At 43.9% G+C, this 20226-nt stretch overlaps 1 protein-coding gene across 1 annotated transcript in view; it reads left to right on the top strand.

The window, feature by feature from the left end:
* ttc27 (tetratricopeptide repeat domain 27) overlaps positions 1–15765 on the top strand; it is a 68737-nt gene extending 52972 nt beyond the window's left edge. Inside the window, exons 13-20 of the mRNA XM_038304620.1 lie at positions 1386–1613; positions 6691–6789; positions 8042–8094; positions 9059–9224; positions 14081–14278; positions 14474–14585; positions 15218–15318; positions 15450–15765. Of these exons, the coding sequence (XP_038160548.1) occupies positions 1386–1613; positions 6691–6789; positions 8042–8094; positions 9059–9224; positions 14081–14278; positions 14474–14585; positions 15218–15318; positions 15450–15575 (1083 nt within the window). The 3' untranslated portion in view covers positions 15576–15765. The remainder of the gene's footprint in view (positions 1–1385; positions 1614–6690; positions 6790–8041; positions 8095–9058; positions 9225–14080; positions 14279–14473; positions 14586–15217; positions 15319–15449) is intronic.
* Positions 15766–20226: the final 4461 nt, after the last annotated feature.

Below are 20226 nucleotides of genomic sequence, written 5' to 3'. Positions count from 1 at the left end.
AGAACGACCTCTGCGCTGGGGTCATGATCTGTCTCTGTCCTCCAGACTTGTCCTCCCCCCGTCTCCTCCTGCTTGTCCCTCCTTCATTAGCTCTATGACCGTCCTTCAGATCAGCTGAACCTCTAAGTCCTCTGTACTCAGTCTGTTTTTAAGACCTTCAGGTTTGGCAGCTTTTTGCGAGCGCAGCAAACTGCTCTTATTTTCCAATGTTTGCAGAGAGATTCAGACTTCAGGTAAACATGAAATTAACAACAGTTGATGAAAAATAAAGGTTCAATTAACTTTACACCAAAAAAAAAAAAAAGAGCCATGTTCTCATTGTTTGGCTTGTGACAAACACCCGATACCGCACCGTGACGTCACAAACCAGTAGGTGGCAGTAGTGTTCTTTGACAAACATGGATGCCTCCAGTAAAGCACATTCACTTGAAATTACTCTGAATTAAAAAAACTTATAATTTATGGAACAGTATGTAATAATTTCATACAGTCAGACGTTTTTATTATGAATATGACCAGACTTTTCCTTTAAAGGCTAAAATGTTTGGAAAGCCCTGATCTATCAGAACCAGAACACGTCTGATCAGCGAGAGCTAACAGCTGTTAGCTTAGTTAGCTCTGGTGTTTAAGGGGAGCTCAGATGGAGGGAGAGTGGCGCTCCGGGTCAGGGTCCTAGCTACACTGTAAAAAATAAATGTCCACCTAAATATTTTTATTAAAGAAGTATAAAAAGTTTGCTTTATTATGTAATACACATTTTTATGGCAAAACTGGGGAGAAAAACATTTCTTATATCTGGATTTTCTTATTTTTCATTTGTTTAAAGAGGTTTATTGTTGCTTCGGTATTAAATACCTGAATGTAGAGTCACGCTCTATTAGATTCTTGAACTGTATTTAGGTCTGATCATTCAGTGATTTATAAAATATATATCTAATGGGGAGGAGGAAAGCCAGGAGGAATTTGAAGTTCCATAAACTGCCTTGACCTCAGAAATAACAACATAATTTAAAGGCATTGCCACCAGGAATGTGATTGTTTCCTCTTAAAAAGTGTCTTTTTGTTCCAGAGTGTGACCTTTCTTTAGGTCATTCTTTTTATTCTGTTTATCTTTTAACGTTTTCAGCAAAGTCCTGTAATTTAATTTTTCAGTTCTGTATCATCTGCATTTGAAATTCACCACATCTGCTGTGATGATACTTGAAGATATGTCAGTTGATCTTCTGTCAGGGAAAGTTTTCCAAACGTCTTTAACATTTCACCACATTTAACTCCCATGATCCTGGGTAATGATAATTGGCTTTCCCAGCCAGAAAACCAAGCCCACCGGATCTGTTCACATCCAATGAACGTGCTCCTTTCTCCTCCTCTGGATGTTTGCTCAGGCTGAGGAGATCGTTCGCAGAGAGCTGGAGAAGAAGGAGACCCCGAGTCTGTTCTGTTTGTTAGGAGACATCCTGAACGACCATCAGTACTACGATCGAGCGTGGGAGCTGTCGGGCCGAAGGAGTGCCAGAGCCATGCGCTCCAAGGCTCTGCTGCACCTCCGGAGCAAAGAGTTCCAGCAATGCGTGGACTGCTTTGAAGAATCGCTCAAGATCAACACCATGCAGGTACTGAGCTTTCACAGACTTTATAGGTTTAAATGCAGCTTTTTCACAGAATATTTTCCAAAATCGACGGTCTGAATTTTTTGTTTACATCTAACATGTTGTAAAATGTGAAATTATCTATTAAGCAAAGCTCTGTTAAATTGTTCAGTATCTGGAGGAAGTAAGATATTGTTTCTCACATTTGGTTTTTATTCATTCATTTATTTTATTTTTATTATTGTCTTTATGTGAACCATGTGGTCATGAATTGTGGCCCTTGCTGGCAGAGGTGTAGCTTCTATCAGCAGGTTTTGATCCTCTTTCTATCACTGAGTTGAACATCGTTTTCTTTTTGAAACAAACTGCTGGGCATATATGATATCCTCTGATCCGGCTCAGTGTAGGAACCCAAACACTGTGGCTGTAACAACGCCGAATAAGGAATCGGTTCAACACCCTGTTCCCACTGGTCTTTGAAATCCTGAAAAGTTTTTTAAACAGCCATAAAATCTCTGTGGTCCTTGAAAGTTCTTTTCTCAGGATTTTAAGTTATGATTGCCTTCAGCAAACGTAGGCGGCCGCATCCTTTTTTCTGCAGAATCATTGGATTTCTAATCATTTTTAATTAGTCATTCACATGGAGAGCAGTGCAGTGCTTGCAGATTTCAGGATGCTGATTTTTTTATTGCTGATTGGAGGTCGTTTGAAGCCTACATGAGGTCATAAAAATGAAGCACATTTGGTGGCTTTGGATGCAGGAGTTTGCCCAGCAACTGAGTGGTCATAAATTCAAACCACAGGTCCGGCTTCCAGCTTCGTCCTGTCGTCGGTCTGCCACTCTAGCCTTATTGGCTCCTGATGTTGGTCAGAGTGCGGCAGCCTGGGCAGCCCCAGGGCAGCCTGGCATCTGTCAGCGACCCTCAGGGCAGCCTGGCATCTGTCAGCGAGCCCCAGGGCAGCTGTGGCATCTTTCAACGAGCCCCAGGCCAGCCTGGCATCTGTCAACGACCCTCAGGGCAGGGCAGCTTGGCATCTGTCAGCGAGCCCCAGGGCAGCCTGGCATCTGTCAGCGAGCCCCAGGGCCGCCTGGCATCTAGCCCCAGGGCAGCCTGGCATCTGTCAGCGAGCCCCAGGGCCGCCTGGCATCTAGCCCCAGGGCAGCCTGGCATCTGTCAGCGAGCCCCAGGGCAGCCTGGCATCTAGCCCCAGGGCAGCCTGGCATCTAGCCCCAGGGCAGCCTGGCATCTGTCAGCGAGCCGCAGGGCCGCCTGGCATCTAGCCCCAGGGCAGCCTGGCATCTGTCAGCGAGCCCCAGGGCCGCCTGGCATCTAGCCCCAGGGCAGCCTGGCATCTGTCAGTGAGCCCCAGGGCAGCCTGGCATCTAGCCCCAGGGCAGCCTGGCATCTAGCCCCAGGGCAGCCTGGCATCTGTCAGCGAGCCCCAGGGCAGCCTGGCATCTAGCCCCAGGGCAGCCTGGCATCTGTCAGCGAGCCCCAGGGCAGCCTGGCATCTGTCAGCGAGCCCCAGGGCAGCCTGGCATCTGTCAGCGAGCCCCAGGGCAGCCTGGCATCTGTCAGCGAGCCCCAGGGCAGCCTGGCATCTAGCCCCAGGGCAGCCTGGCATCTAGCCCCAGGGCAGCCTGGCATCTGTCAGCGAGCCCCAGGGCAGCCTGGCATCTAGCCCCAGGGCAGCCTGGCATCTGTCAGCGAGCCCCAGGGCAGCCTGGCATCTAGCCCCAGGGCAGCCTGGCATCTGTCAGCGAGCCCCAGGGCAGCCTGGCATCTGTCAGCGAGCCCCAGGGCAGCCTGGCATCTGTCAGCGAGCCCCAGGGCAGCCTGGCATCTGTCAGCGAGCCCCAGGGCAGCCTGGCATCTAGCCCCAGGGCAGCCTGGCATCTGTCAGCGAGCCCCAGGGCAGCCTGGCATCTAGCCCCAGGGCAGCCTGGCATCTGTCAGCGAGCCCCAGGGCCGCCTGGCATCTAGCCCCAGGGCAGCCTGGCATCTGTCAGCGAGCCCCAGGGCCGCCTGGCATCTAGCCCCAGGGCAGCCTGGCATCTGTCAGTGAGCCCCAGGGCAGCCTGGCATCTAGCCCCAGGGCAGCCTGGCATCTAGCCCCAGGGCAGCCTGGCATCTGTCAGTGAGCCCCAGGGCAGCCTGGCATCTAGCCCCAGGGCAGCCTGGCATCTGTCAGCGAGCCCCAGGGCAGCCTGGCATCTGTCAGCGAGCCCCAGGGCAGCCTGGCATCTGTCAGCGAGCCCCAGGGCAGCCTGGCATCTAGCCCCAGGGCAGCCTGGCATCTAGCCCCAGGGCAGCCTGGCATCTGTCAGCGAGCCCCAGGGCAGCCTGGCATCTAGCCCCAGGGCAGCCTGGCATCTGTCAGCGAGCCCCAGGGCAGCCTGGCATCTAGCCCCAGGGCAGCCTGGCATCTAGCCCCAGGGCAGCCTGGCATCTGTCAGTGAGCCCCAGGGCAGCCTGGCATCTGTCAGTGAGCCCCAGGGCAGCCTGGCATCTGTCAGCGAGCCCCAGGGCAGCCTGGCATCTGTCAGCGAGCCCCAGGGCAGCCTGGCATCTGTCAGCGAGCCCCAGGGCAGCCTGGCATCTGTCAGCGAGCCCCAGGGCAGCCTGGCATCTAGCCCCAGGGCAGCCTGGCATCTAGCCCCAGGGCAGCCTGGCATCTGTCAGCGAGCCCCAGGGCAGCCTGGCATCTAGCCCCAGGGCAGCCTGGCATCTAGCCCCAGGGCCGCCTGGCATCTGTCAGCGAGCCCCAGGGCCGCCTGGCATCTGTCAGCGAGCCCCAGGGCAGCTGTGGCATCTTTCAACGAGCCCCAGTGCAGCCTGGCGTCCGTCAACGACCTTCAGGGCAGCCTGCCGTCTGTCAACAAGCCCCAGGGCAGCCATGGTATCTGTCAACGAGCCTCAGTGCAGCCTGGCATCTGTCAGGCCATTTACTGTTGTCCTTGAAGGTCTGGGAGCTCTGTAAATTCTGTAAATTATTAATGCAATAAGAAAAGCTTCCTCTCTATGTTTGCTTGCAGTGTCTGCATAATATCTAAAATAGCACAGCTGCAAAATGCAAATAAAAAGTAATTGTAATTATTTTTTAGTAATACTTATGATTTTATATATTAACTTTGGCTAACTATCTCTCTGTCTTCATCAGACATGCTGAGAACAGTCACAGTGACGTACCAAAGGCTAGTTAAGTGTTTTGTTTTCCTTTTTCATTTTTAGAATATGCAAAAGTTATGCAGATACAATATTATTCAAAAGGAACCCCCTGCCAGAATAACACAAATGAATAAAAAGTAAGAAAAAAAGAAGTGTTACCTAGTCTGAAGTTATTCTGTTCGCTCATTTGCTGGACGGATCGTACTTCCGGGACGGATCAGGTAGTGACAACACCTCCCTCAATTACTGATTGGTGGTCTGCAATACCTAACTAACTCTACTTCCTGTTTATCACAGCCGAGCCGACCATAACCTATGAGGACATTATAATTTGAATCACCTTGGTAACTGACTCCAGTAGATGAAACATTTAATTTTTCAACATTTTAAAATGTTAGCTTAAAAGTTTTGTGACATGGATGGAAACTAGTTGGCTTGTTTTGTTTTTAACTTTAACAGAAAAGTAGCACATATTAATCGCCTGCACCTTTAATCATAAAAAGTACCTAAGTGGTTAATTTCTCTTATTAACTAGCTACTTTGTTATTTAAAAACTTCCCATTTTGACTGAGAAATGTTGTTTACACTCAGAAAACACCTTCTTTCTCTTAAAGGACATTAGCCTTTGCTCTAAAATCAGGTTTTAAGGTTTGCTGCAGTTCTGTCAGATGAGCATACCCCATCAGACCAGCATACCCACAGTCAATACCCTTTTATCCCTTTAGTTTTGTATGAAAAAACACTTCAAACTATGTTGGTGAAGATTCTCAGTCATCCATTCATTATTAATTTTTTTGGAATAGTTTAAACTACCTCAGGGGGCGTGTATCCCTTCAGTGATGGTCAAAAAAAATCTTTAATTACTTACTTTTTGGTGTTTTATTTAAACATACAGCGATCTCAGCTTAATTTTTTTTTTTTTTACATGACTAAAGGGATGCAGGCTCATGAAACACAATACGAATACACATTGTGCATTAAACAAGCATCACACAACAACCATCATCAAGACTTCTATAATGCGGTTTTACTGGCTCTGGTTATTAACACGGACGTGACAGTGACTGCTGCTGAGTAACGTCCGCACTCACCGCATCACCAGGGTTGCCAGATGTCACAGTCTCACGTTTTCCTGCCCAAAAAATGTTCATAAACCACCTGAATACATGAAATCTCACCCAATTTGAACCAAAGTCTATTGATCTCTTACGCCATAAATCTAAAAAAAAAATTTTTTTTTACCCATAGATGGCCATCCTAAAATGCCAGATTGGGAAACGCCCCAACCTGGCAACAATGCATGTAAGACGGGGAAACGTTAGCCGTAAGATGCAAAACCCCATCATGCACTGCAACATATTTTTGCAAAATATTCAAACATTAATTAGCTAAATAAAAGAGGAACATCATAGTTTTGTTTAAAGAAAGCATTTTAGTTTTATTATTATTTAGTTTGTTGCAAGGATTTTACAGTTTGAAGAAATAGAAAATGACACCATATGCCAACCGTCACAAGGATGTGCATGACAATGAAGGGCTATATATACTGCATGCATCACTTAGGTAGTTAACATTTTATAATTCTTGAGCTCCTTGAGTTATTTACTGTCACAGGTAGGTGCCTTGGCTGGGGCCAGTATGATTTAAGGAGGACCGGCCATCGCACGCTAAAATTAGGACCGGCCCACCGGGCAAATGCACAGATTAGTAGTCCGAGCCTGAATAGCCGCCTGTTAAGGTAGTTTAAAGTCTATTTTGTACAAAACTAAAGGGATAAATGCAAATCTCACATGTTGTGTATGCGTATTGACTATAGGTTTGCTGATCTGACCTGAAATGCTCATCTCACAGAACAGCACCCCTTTTTATCCCTTTTGGAAACATCCTGCTTCAGACGTCTTTAAATTCCTCCTCCTCTTCTTTTTTTGCAGCTCGGTGTGTGGTTTTCCCTTGGATGTGCCTACTTCGCGCTGGAAGGCTATGAGGGAGCTGCTAGAGCTTTCCAGAGGTGTGTGGGACTGGAGCCAGATGTAAGTGCCTACTCTAACTCACACACATCACCCACATGTCTCTCTTATCATCCGTGTGAGCCATCAGCACTGCTGATTGAGCTCCTAAATACTTCAGGAGAATACCTTTTTTTCCCCATAAGAGTCTCTGCTGCTGCGTCATGTAGTGTACAGCGGGTAACGAGGAGCGATCAGTCTCTCTTGACCACCTCAAAATCATAAGGTCGAGAGAAAATCAACACAGTCGTCGTAAGGTGGTCGTAGGGATATCGCTCAGTGCGCAAGCAAGGATTCTTCTTCCTCCTCTCAGATGAAAACACAGAAGCATGGCGGGGGTGCAATGAGTGAAATGGAGTTCTTTCTGTAAAATTGACAGACCGTAGTAGCAACGTTTGCTCGGATTGAAAACATTGCACAGTGTATGCCCGGCTTAAGGTCTAGGATAGTATAAGATGCTGAGTTCCAGATTTAGGCTTATATTTGGTTACCCTGCTTACCTAGCCAATCAATCGGTAGATTAATATTCCAACTCCAGAGGCAAATGGATTACCAGAACTCCCTCGCTTCCTGGAGTGGTTTTGTGTGAAGTTACTCTTCTACTAATAAGCCCAATTTCCACTACCCCTCTGAAACCGATCATGCAGAGTTCGGACCGAGCTTGGAACTGTTAACCGCTCTGACCTCGGTTTCTTACAACTGTTTAGACTCCAACTCAGCAAAGTGTCTCGCCTCCTAGTGATGATCTACGGTACTACTGCTTTTTAGAGGGAAACAAGCAAATCAAGATGGCGGCGCCTGTAACGTTGAGGAGAGTCAGGCGAAGAAGGCAGCCTGTGGTGAATTTACAGAGTCGGCTTTTGGGAAGTGGATACGACAAACGATAGTCTAATGAGGGCTTAGAGACGCAGGAAACAACCACAGACGTTGAGGTTCATCACACTGCTAAGCAGAATCATCACTGGAAATCATGTGGCTCGGTAGGGAAGCGAGGATTTTTAGGAATATCTGAATTCCATGATTACGGAGGCTGACTGTAAGGGGATGACGCCGTCTGCTCAAGCGTTCTTTATCTGAGAACCGAGCCAGAATGGCATTTAGTTATCTTGGTTACCGTGCTTAGACCTATATCGACACAGGGTCAAAAGGGGTAGTGTAAATAGAGTAATAGTTTTCCAGTCTGGTGTCTGTTAATGGTGCTTTAAACTCAGTACTGGTATTATCTAACCCTGCATTGATGCTTTGTATCTCCTCCCTGATCTCTGTTCTTTTACAGAATGCTGAAGCATGGAACAACCTTTCTACAGCTTACATTCGCCTCCAGATGAAGTGAGTATGTGGCCAGGCCGACACGTTTTAACTTGTTGGTGGTCTTCAGGTGGTGATTCAAGTTTTATTCCTCAGAACGAATCCATAAGTCGCTGCTGCAGCATAGATTCAAGAAATCTATAGGATGAAACAAGCAAAAAAGAATTATACAGAAGGAAGAATAACAGAAAACTCTACCAACGTATCGAACCTGAGGTTGTTTCATAGAGTTTCACTCTGACCATGTTTTTGTTGAACGAGTTGAACTCTGAGTTAAAGTGTGTGTTTGGTGCGTTTCCAGTTCCTGGCAGCTTGCAGAAGCAGTGTGGTATCACTCGCTGGATTCTAGCAGCTCCTATGAACACAGCGATGGGTCCCGGCTGTTGTGTGGAGTCATGCCTGCTCGCTCAGCCTGTCCAAGCAGCTATAGGTTTCGTTGCTGCTTGGACAGGCTGAGCGATTGGGGCATGACAAGTCATTTGAAATTGGACATTGACAATTTGTTCCACTGTTTGGAGTGCTTGGTTTTTTTTCTTCTACCGTTTGTCTGCTTATTATTGAAATTACTAATGTGTTGCTTTTATTTTGATTTACTAATTTGTAGTGTTGCATTGATGCCATTTTTTTGGCCCCAATACCTGGCTGTGCAGTATGATCGATACCGATATCATATCAATACATAAAACAAAACATATCAAATATTTTAATATTGTGGTGGACTATTCTGTGTTCTGGTGCATCTTGCTTAAAAAGTTCCCCCCTTAGGGGTCTCACACACACACACACACACACACACACACACACACACACACATATATATAAATAGTTTTGCCGAAACAATTTTTTCCACATCCCTACCACTCACTTAGGAAACCGGAGTCTTTTCACCCTGATTAACTTCATCTTAACCTAAAATCAGTTCAAATTGCCTGAAATATTTTTTCTAACCTGTGTCTCTGCTGTGTTCTTTTGTTGCTGCTTCCAGAAACAAAGCCTTCCGGACCCTGCAGGAGGCCCTGAAATGTAACTACGAACACTGGCAGATCTGGGAGAACTTCATCGTTGTCAGCACTGACATTGGGGAGTTTGCTGAAGCCATCAAGGCATACCACCGCCTCATGGATCTAAGGGAAAACTACAAAGACGTTCAGGTGAAAGTCTTACCAACCCTTGTCTTCCTCTGCATCAGTGGATAAAGGAGAAGCTGCGGCTGAAGGATTTCAGATAGAGCTGCTGGGCAGAGTTATGATTCGCCCTATGATGATTATCAGCCAAACATTGATTATTCGTAACCAAATCAACCATTTTCTGTCTGCTTTGTGTTGCAAAGTCATCATGTTCAGTGATTGTATTCTGATTGGAGACAGAATCCTGTGATTCTGATGAATATTACGGAGCATTCAGCCAAAGCGACATTTTTCAAATTCACTCCTTTGCAGCAGACTGCAAAGATAAAAGTGGGACTAACACATAAAACCAAAAAAATCTGCAAACCATCTCCAGAAAACAGATTTCCTGCAGACCGCTAGGGGGAGGCGATCATACACCCGTATGGGAGCAGTACCATCCGTACCATCAGCTCATTTCCAAAACCAGATGTACATCCAGGTTGCCCTCAATTTTATTTTGTAAAAAAGACCTAAATTATGTTTTCTCTCTCCCTAAAAACAATAAGTGTACTAAAATACAATCTGTTAAAGGTTAATATTGTATTTCCTAAACATCCTTTCTGTTTTATCAGTCTGTGCCCGATCTGTTCAGGAAAAGAGATCCTATGCTACGTCCAGGAGCTAACTTTTTCAGCTTTGGATTTAAACATAAATCTAGTCTTTTTGAGTTTATGTTTTCATTTCGTGTTAACATTATGGTATATGGTGCGTAATCTAAAGAAAGAAACAAATAAAATGCAGATAAAAATGGTTTAATCATATTTTGCCGGACTGCTCTAAGCGTGTCCGATGATGATGTCAGAGAAGCAGTTTAACGGACGAAATGTAAAAAGCATAAAAAAAATGTCTTAGAAAAGTAATTTTAAAGAAGTCTATTAGCATTCCTTAGTGGGTTAAGGATGGAAATAAGTAATTTTAGGCCATAATAATTTTATTTACGGACACCCGTATGTATATCTGGCTGTGCAAATCGGCTGATGGTACGGATCGTGCTTCCGGTACGGATCGGATAGTGACAGGGAGCTATCTGAACAGAGCAGGTGGTAAGGAAGGAGCAAAGGAGCTTCCTGTCTGCTGCTTAGGAGCCAGAGAGAGTTGCACAATCATCCAGCTTGCTGAATGCTTGCTGAATTTACTCAATGCTCACCGAATGCCCACCAAATGCTTACTGAATGCTTGCTGAATTTACTGAATGCTTACTGAATAGTTGCTCATTGCTTACTGAATGCTTGCTAAATGTTTGCTGAATGCTTACTAAATTCTTACTGAATGCTTACTGAAAGTTTGCTGAATGCTTTCTAAATGCTTGCTAAATCATTACTGATTGTTTACTAAATGTTTTCCGAATGCCTACTGAATGCTTACTGAATGCTTACTAAATGCTTACCGAATGCTTGCTGAATGCTTGTTGAATGGTTCTTGCATGTTTGCTAAATGCTTACTGATTGTTTACTGAATGTTTGCTGAATGCTTATTAACACTAGAAAGCCTAGAGATACGAGCATTTTTGCGTCAGCCTCCAGTCCCCCCAACAGTACTTCAAAACTCACGAATCCCTTTTCAGATGTAAATACCCCATTAGCGCTGTGGTTCCACCCCCTTCATAATAAAATAGCGGTGCCATTCAGGCTTTGGGAAATTCCTCAAAAAAGTATTTTCATATCCAATAAACGGAATATAAAAGACATGAGATGAGATGCACCTGAAATGAATGTGATAATCCAACTCTCCTTGGTGACACTTTTGAATATTTATCTCTGATTATTTTGCAACTTGCAGAAGGTCCCTAAAAGCATTTGTGGAGAAGCAGAATAAGTATAAAATGAGCAATGACTACACTATAGATCATTGTAGTGCCACCGAACTTGTAGCACAAATTTATAATTTCATCTGGATCATACTACAACTCTTATTTTCAGAATATGTGCTAAACTCTATTATAACAATGAAAAAATCAAAAAAAAAATAAACAGGCCAGATGTGCAATCTTTGCAACAGGAATCACGGCCCTGAGCGTTGTGTGCACTGCACAAAGTATACCTGTCACTAATGCAGGAAGGACTCACCCTGGGTTTGTAAAAACTGCTAAATGGGACAACTGTAGCTTCATATGTAGGGCTTTTCTTTGGGTGAGATAAATGTTACTCCAATACTGAAATCATACTGTTTGTCATTTTCTAAGCTGAAATGTTGAATGACATGAAAAGACGAGACAAGACAAAATACAATTATTCTCTAAGTTGTTCTTTCTTTTCACATAGTGAGCTTTGCAATATAAATGAGTCTGTTGGTGAATGGACAATATAAATAGGCTTTGCCTTGTTGGAAAAGCATGGTTATGACCTGTTCTCAGCTCAGGAACTAGGACCTGTTCAATAGGTTTGCCTAAATAAAAGATTTAGATATGACTTATTAAGATATTCCTGCAAAAAGGTCTGATGTTGCAAGGGCAGGTAATGAAAAGAGCTTGGAGCATGCTCTGGTTCTGATGCCAGTGTGTTTCAGCCTTTATCCAGTCTCCTGTAGAAGGGCTGGTCCTATCACAGGTTACTTACTAATTGTTTACTGAATGCCTACTGAATGATAACTAGGCTTGTTTGATGTTTACTGTTTGATACTGAATGAAAAGGCATAGCCGACATCTATGCTAATGTTCAGTGGTTCATATGTTATGTTTAGGGCTGTCACGATAACCGCACAAATGAAATATCGCGATATGAAGAAGCTCACCGCGGTACAAAACCAGCCGCCGCCATGACCGCCTCTTGGGAGAACAGTTGAGACGGATACAATGGCAGCTGCACTGGTATCAAACTCAAATGTTACTTCGCCCCTTTGGGAGCATTTCGGTTTTCAGCCAAATGAACAGGGGGAGCCAGACAGTTTAAATGAGTCAATTTGTAAAATCTGTGGCAAAACTGTTCAAGTAAAACGTGGAAACAAAACAAATGTAAGTGCTCATCTAGCTAGCTACCACCCAGCTGTTTACGGCGCGGCTACCGCCGCCTCCTGCCACACAGAGTCGCGGGGCGGCTCATGTCGGTGCCAGCCAACAGCTTGGAGTCGGCGAAGCCTTTGCTTGAGTCTCTAGGTACACTTGCACTGTCCGAGAGGGTTTTCAGTGTCTCTGGAAATGTTTTCACCCTCTCAGATCCTCTCAAACCACCTGAGGTTAACATGCTGGTTTTCCTTGCCTGTAACAAGGACATGGCTGAGCTTTAAATCACCGTCATTTGTTTGTGTGTGAATTCAGAATTATGGTGCCTGTTACATTTAATGTTGTGTAGGCGCACTTAAGTAAAAAAAAAAGAAAAAAAAAAAGATAGAGATAACAAGATGGGCCCTTTTTTTTTATGAAAGATTCTGCAGTCAGATTTGCCTTTAAAAGTTCAACCTTCTTCTGAATTTTGTTTAATTCAGTCGGAGAAATGAGGCATATCTGTGCCATTACTGCCCTTTGATCTGCGGGTTATAAAATTGCCATGTCTTTTTTTTTTTTTTTTTATAACCTTTTTTTAATGTTTAAGCGCCATGTTTCAAAGGAAATTTTACCATGTAGTTGGTTACTTAACAATATACAAACACATTTGCGAAATAGTTTAGAATAAAGAAAAAAAAGATGGTGCAATAATATCGCATAATGCAATATTTAGCCTCCTTGAATAATCGCAGGGAGAATTCCTCAACCGCGACAGCCCTAGTTATGTTTTTTAAATTGAGTTTTAGCCGATAGTTTAGTTTTTGTAATTCCTTTCCAGAGGCCTGCAGTCCCTGTTTGACTAGACGCGTCCATGTCTGTTTCTGTCAGCAACAGGTGCACAGGAGCTAGTCAGACTGAGGACCGTTGTTTAAAAAGGACTCAAAGGAAAACATATGTCCTCTGGATGTGCATCCTGTTTATGCCTTTACTAAGAGCCATGCCCTATATGTGTTGATGACCATCACCCAGCAGTAGTCTGGAGCACCTCTGTTACATGGAGCTAGTTTGCAGCTTTTCCCTTTTTTACCATTTGCATAATTTCTCCTTTGCCTTTTAATCTATTTTTATTGTTGTTTGCTTTACTTTTTGTTAGCGATGTGGCGATGCATGTTTTATATTGCACTTTTTAATGTTGACAGATATGCTGGTGTAGATTCTCAGTCATCCGGGTCACATGGCTTAGAGAACATGTTGTGCTACTCTATAAGCCTGGAACTCAGTGCTATTCCAGACAATTTCAATTGAGAAAGCTTCCTGAATGTGAAGCCAAACGTCTTCAAACTTGGAAAATAAAGTCCAGTAGTTTATTTTTTAAATCTTTTCTGGAAAATTGTCCGATACAGATATTTACCACAGATGACAAATAAGAAGAGTCATACATACTTTTCCCTCTCTCTCCACTGCATTTCCTGTGAGATCACTTTCAAAATAAAAGCCAATAGTGCAACATAAATCCCAGCTGATTGCTAAAAGAACATCTGATTTTAATCTTTTTTATTAGCTGAATTATTTGGGTTAAATTCAGTGAATTTGTGCACCATGTCAGACTTCCCTAACTGGGATCACAGCTTCTTGGTGACTGGGAAACTGGTCCCAGCTGGCTCTACTGGCCTCTTGAATCAGTCATATCCAGCTTGGACATGTTGGATAAAACTCGACCATTTTAAGTTGATTTCGTCCAACTAGTCGAGAAGAGAGAGACTGAGGGGAGTTGTGTCCATGACAACCAATCAACAGTCACTTTAATCAGTAAATATAAACGGGAGCATTAGAGAGTAGCTTGATCTGTTTAAATGCAGCGGTTCTGGTTCTGGCCTCAGAGGTAACGTTGGACTGAAACCCCCTCTTCCCTCTCTAGATTCTACAGATCCTGGTGAGGGCGGTTGTTGAGAACCTGACCGACAGCCAGGGGGCGCAGGCGGGCACACTGAAGCCCAAACTGAAGGAGCTTCTGGGCCGCGTCAGTGCACGCCACAGTAGCGATGCTGAAGTATGGCGGCAGTATGCCCAGCTGTACGGCGGGGGGCGTGGCTTGAATCCAGATGATAACGAGAAGGTGGGTTCATCTGAATCTGGGATTATTCTTCAGGAGATTAAGGACCAGAAAGCTGTAACTGTATAAATCAGTGATACAAGTTCACTGAGCCAGACCCGGCTCCATGTCTGGACCAGTGCTCAGGATGTTGTAGCTTATGGCAGTGACTCAAAGTAACAGCAAGTACTGAGCAGGTGTTGGTGTTGTCGTGTGCAGGCGCTGCAGTTCCTGTCCAAAGCTCATCGCTGTGAGGTTCAGACCAGCGGCTGGGATAAGGACCCTGCTCTTTTCAAGGAGGTGATCAAAAGAGCCATCGACATGGCAGAGGGTGAGGAGGGCACCGCTCATATCTTTACTCTTTAAGGAGACCGACTCAGATGTTCAGCTGGAGAAAAACAACTACTGAATAGAAGCAGCAGCTGTTGGGCTCAGCAGCAGAGGGATGGTGATCCTCCTTCAGAGTCTCTTCCTGCAGTTTTCTCTTAATGTTTAGATGAATCATGATCTAGTTATTTAGTCAACTGGTCCCTGGGGGTTCATTCATTTTGTTTTTCAGGTCTTTCCTTATGGAAGAAAAACAGTCTAATTGGAATCTGCCTCTTTTTGTGCACAGTTTTTTTTAACACTGACTTTTAAACGCGTTGAATTCATTGACCTCAATTTTTATCTGGCAAAAATTGGCCTGAAAAAAATTCTCCTGCAAATGTGTTGACCTTTTGGTGAACTCAAGCCAAAACCATCTGTACTCGATGCAGTCGAGCAGCTTCTAGCCCATGAAATTAGTAATTTTTTTGCAGCTGAATTTTAACCAGATAAAAATTCAGTGTAAGGAATTCAATGTGTAAAAAAATTCCAATGAGAAAATTTTTCTTCCATATTTCCTGTTTCATCCATTTGAACCAAAAGAGTCCAGAATAGATAAATCTACAGACATGTTCTGATTCTGTTTCTGTCGTTCAGTGAGCATCAGCTGCAGTGAGAAGAAGAGCAATCCAGCAGAAGCTCTCCAGATTCTCTCATCCTCTCGCCTCAGTCTGAGGAGCCTGGCCACCAAAGCCAAGGTAACCTCAGCCTTGGTAGCGGCTAATGCTAACGACACACGTCCAGTGTTTCACTTTTTCACCCCAAAATAGGAAGTTCTGCTTTTTCCGGCTTTCCAGCCAAACTAATAAACCATATCTCCCCTCTGCAGCAAATCCACACCGATGTTGCATCGGAGGAAATCCACGCTGAGCTGCAGGACAGCGTTGCCTCTCTGGAGCAGCTGATCACGGAGCTGCAGGAGCTGAGCGGCAGACTGCGGAACCAGACCCAGTGATTTCCAAACGTGACCCGCATCTGATGAAGGCTGATGTGTCGCCTGCATGTTCATCATGAAATGTTTATACTTTTTTTAATCGAATGGATGTTTTAAGAAGTAAAGTTAATAGTGAAATACTGTGTGTGGGATTTTCCTTTGTGATAACAGATATTAAAGCTGACATAAGCTGTTTTAAAGGAAAACCAAATTATTTCTGTCTGACCTCATCCTGTTTTTGGTCGCTGTGGATACCACAACCTTTTTTATCCACTAAACATCAGAATATTACCCATAACATACCTATATTATTACCAGCAAACCCATAATCAATATGCATGTGCAAGACATATTTGCATTTAACTCTTTAGTTTTGTACTTTAAACTACCTCAACACGCGTGTATCCCTTTAGTCATGTACAAAAAAAAACAATTTAAGGTCAGATCACCATATGCTTCAAAAAACACCAAAAAATAAAGTTATTAAATCGTATTTTGAGCCTGCACATTTAGAGGATGTTTGGCTCAACCTGCTGCTGTGAAGCAGGATTCTCCACCATGAACAGAATCAAAAATAAATCTGGATCCAGGCTCAGAATGAGCTCCTTGATATGTGCTTTAGAATGGCTTGTTGCCAGTGATCATCCATGGCAGCTGGACAGGCAGATATAAACTGGAACAGTTTGGAGGACTCTTTCCGTACGATTATTTTACCGAGTTCAGTATAAACTCAGGGTGGATAAATAAGTGGAATGGAGGTTGACATTTTTAAAGGCAGACTAACAGGTCTGAGGGTCAGAGTTCTACCTAATGGAAAGGGGTTCAAATATATATTCACAGCTGGAACACAAATAAATAGTTAAAAGTTCATACATTGTGGCGCAGTGGTTAGCTCCTACGAACTATGTAGGGAGGCTTCAGTCCTCGATGTCGCAGACCTGAGTTCAGATCCAGCCTGTGGTCCTTTGCTGCTGCATGTCTTCCCCCGTCTTTCATAACATTTTTTTCTGTCAGCCAACTTTATATATATATATATAAAAAAACAAAAAAAATCATACTTTGTGATTTTTCTTTTTAGATTATGTCTCTCACAGTGGACATGCACCCAGGGGGGGGATTTACCATTAGGCAATATTTAGGCAATTCCCATAAAACTGTTTACTGTACATGTATAGTTAATACAACTATTCCTTATTTGTGCACATTAATTATGTTTTCGTTAAAAATCCTTCTACTAAAATGCCATCAGAACGCTTATAAGTTTGTCTCAACCCCCCTTCAGTGTCCACCATATTGGATCAGTCCATTTGCTGCACATGTTCAGAAAGGTCCAAACAGACAGCAGCAAACCCGCCTCCTGCTCTCCTCTATCTTGTCTGCTGTCATGATTCATGCAGCTAGAACAGAGAAGCAGATCATGGCTTGTCTACAGTGAAAAGAAGGACTGGGTTATTTACTTTTGCCTTTTTGGAAACACAGGAAGGAGCAATCAGCTAAGTGAGCTTAGTGCTTGGAAAAAATCTTTCATTCCTTTTGAGACAGCATGAAAAGTCAGCTGAGTACAAAACATAGAGAGGAAAACAAGAAGAAGAGAGGGACAAAACCTAGAACAGATAATGGATGTCAATTCTATTAACATTTCTCTATCTGTATAATGGGTTGTTTTATGTGTTGTCTTCTCAATTCAGTGGGCCCCCTGCCTGTCTTTGCCAAGGGCCCCAAATTTCCTAAATCCAACCCTGCATGCAACTAAGATGACACTATCAGACACTCTATGGTTTCTAATTGGGGGAACTTGCAAAATAGCAGGCTTTTCAAATACTTATCCTTCTCACTGTACATCAGTGGTTGTTTTTTAAACCATTCCACGATAACCGAATGGTACTCCAGCTTCTTCTCCTCAGAATCACAGCCTACAATGGCCGAGTCATCAGAGAACTTCTGGAGGTGGCAGCTGACTGTGTTGTAAGTGAAGTCTGAAGTGTAGACAGTGCAGAGGAATGGAGACCAGACGGTGCCCTGGGGGGCCCCGGTGCTGCAGACTGCCACCTCTGACTGACAGCTGCACTTACTGAGGGTGGTCACTGAGGCAGTTGATGGTCCTGGCTGCAAGATGTTTGTCCACTCGGGCGTCCTCCAGATTCCGCCTTAGCATGATGGTGTTGCAAACACTGGAGAAGTCGAAGAATATGACACACACTGCCCTACATCATCCACCTGGTGCAGCAGGTAGATGATGGCACGCTCTATGCTGGGCTGTAGGCAAACTGCAGCGGGTCCAGAGGTGGGCTCACCACAGTGGGGAGGTTACCAAAGATGAGTAAACTTTTTCCAAAAATCAACTAGTTCAAGTTCATTTGGTAAATGACGCCACAGTCCCCCACAATAGAATTTCATATTCCCCCTTTAAATGTATGATCATAATATATAGAAAGAAATGGAAAATACTGGATGTGCATGAAGCCTTTATTTAGCCATATAAGACCCACATGATCCCATGTTATTGCCAACAAAAATGACTCTGATAGAGTGAATGTTGTGTGTTTAATGGCAAAGACTTTCTCAGAGATGGTAAATAAACTGCCCTCCGATTCGGAGGGCAAAGAATTCTCAAAGAATCTAACCTATTCTTCCTCCCACAATGGAAGGGGAAAATGTTAGGGACTGGCTGATATACAGCAGGTAAAAAAAAAGGCTATATTTTGCTAACCATGCTTGCTGTTATCTTATGAAGTAGAGAAAAGATCAACTAGTACACCAAATTCAATAGATTAGATGAAAATATCCAACATAAAATAGAGAAAGCTTTATGAAAGAACTCCAAGGCATGAATGAAACCGTGCACACAAGGATTGTTAATGGAAATGTCTTGCAGAGTTCTTGAACAGACAACAAAGAACAAAATCTGATGGAAATAGAAATTGAAAAAAATAATTACTTCTGAAGCATTTTTGGATGTGATGCTGTTTTTGGCCTTTAGGAATCTGCCTTTCAGGGGCAGCACAAATACCCTTGATGAACCAGATAATGGAAATTTTCTTGGTTTAATTGAGCTGTTGGCAAAGTACGACAGCCTCCTAAATGACCATTTACAAAACATTCGAGAGCACCGTCTACAGGGAAAGAGAGTCCAAGCTCATTACCTTTCACCTGACAGCCAAAGTTAATTTATTGAAGTCTTTACTCTGCGTCTCCTCAACTCTATTCTGAAGGAAAGGCAAGAAACAATAATTTATTCCATAATATATGAAGCAACCCCAGAAGTGTCAAACTTGGAGCAAAATGTACTGCAGCTGAGGTACGTCAGCCAGACATCCCCTGAGGATGGGTGGGAAATAAATCAACGTTTTCTTGGATTTAAAGCATTTTCCAAAAAGTCAGGAGTAGAAATTGCTGCAGTGGTTCACCAATCATTATTTGAACATGGCATAGATATAGCTGATTGCAGGGGGCGGTGTTATGATAACAGAGACAATATGGCAGGAAAAGTGAGAGGAGTGCAGGCTCACCTACTAAATAAAAAATCCCCTGGCCACATACTCTCCATGTGCATCTCACACAGTAAACCTAGTAGGTGCCCATGCAGCACGGACCTGCACAGAAATAGATATATTCTTTGGCTTCATCAATCAGCTGTTAAAACTATTCAGTGGCAGCCAACATTGATGGGAAATCTTACAGAAAGTTTTAGGTGGTTCTCTACACAGCTTGTCTGAAACCCAATGGAGTTCCCGAATAGAAGAAGTGCGCCCTGTGGAAAAGCATTTGCCTAGTGAGGCCTTAGACGTCCTCATCACAACAGGTAACCTCACCAGTGAGACCAAAGCTGAGGCATACGGCCTAAAGACTTACTTTCAGTCCTTTAATGCAGTTTTGGTCATTTACATTTTGGGTCAAAGTTTTGCAGTGGATAGAGGATAGAAACTTAATCAATCAACCATCTCACTGGATGTGCAAGCTGCCAATGTTATGGATTTGGGGGAAGAGCTTGCCTGCATGCATGCATCATGGGACAGCTTTCTGTACTGGGCATCAAACCCCAGTTAGAAACGAGACAGGGAAAGAAAAAGATTTCCTTTGATCAATCAGAAAAGCAGGAGACAGAGCAGCAAAACACAGACAATTTATGTAGAGACAGTTTTTATATTGCAATTTATAGCATAATCTCTTAACTTAATTTGCACTTTGCATCAATGGAAAGGATTTGTGATGAACTTCGAGTGGAAATTCAGAGATACGTCACCAGAAAGTATCATTGCATCCTGCTCAAAGCTTTCAAAGAAATATAAGATTGACCTCACAGAGTCGCTTAAAGACCAAGTCTAGCACTTAAAGACAATAGTGCTACTTTTGAAGATTGCCTTGGACCTCTGAACCTACTCCATGCATTCTAGAAGATGGGACTACAAAGCATTTATGGAGAGAGCTGTCTGCAGACTTCACGATGTGATTGGTGGTGAACCTGGGGACGCAGTCATGTTTCATCAGGGTGAACAGCAGGGGGCTCAGGACGCAGCCCTGAGGGGAGCCTGTGCTTTGACTGATGACATCAGAGGTGTTCTGTCCAACCCGGACTGACTGAGGTCTGTTGGTGAGGAAGTCTAGCAGCCAATAGCAGAGGGGTGTATTGAATCCCAGCTGTTCCAGTTTGCCCATCAGATGCTGTGGGATG

Source organism: Cyprinodon tularosa, unplaced genomic scaffold, assembly GCF_016077235.1.
Source record: "Cyprinodon tularosa strain WSP-4 unplaced genomic scaffold, ASM1607723v1 ctg539, whole genome shotgun sequence".
In the NCBI taxonomy this organism is placed as follows: Eukaryota; Metazoa; Chordata; class Actinopteri; order Cyprinodontiformes; family Cyprinodontidae; genus Cyprinodon; species Cyprinodon tularosa.
Note: the sequence above shows the minus strand (reverse complement) of the source record. Positions and strands in the feature narration are given on the sequence as shown.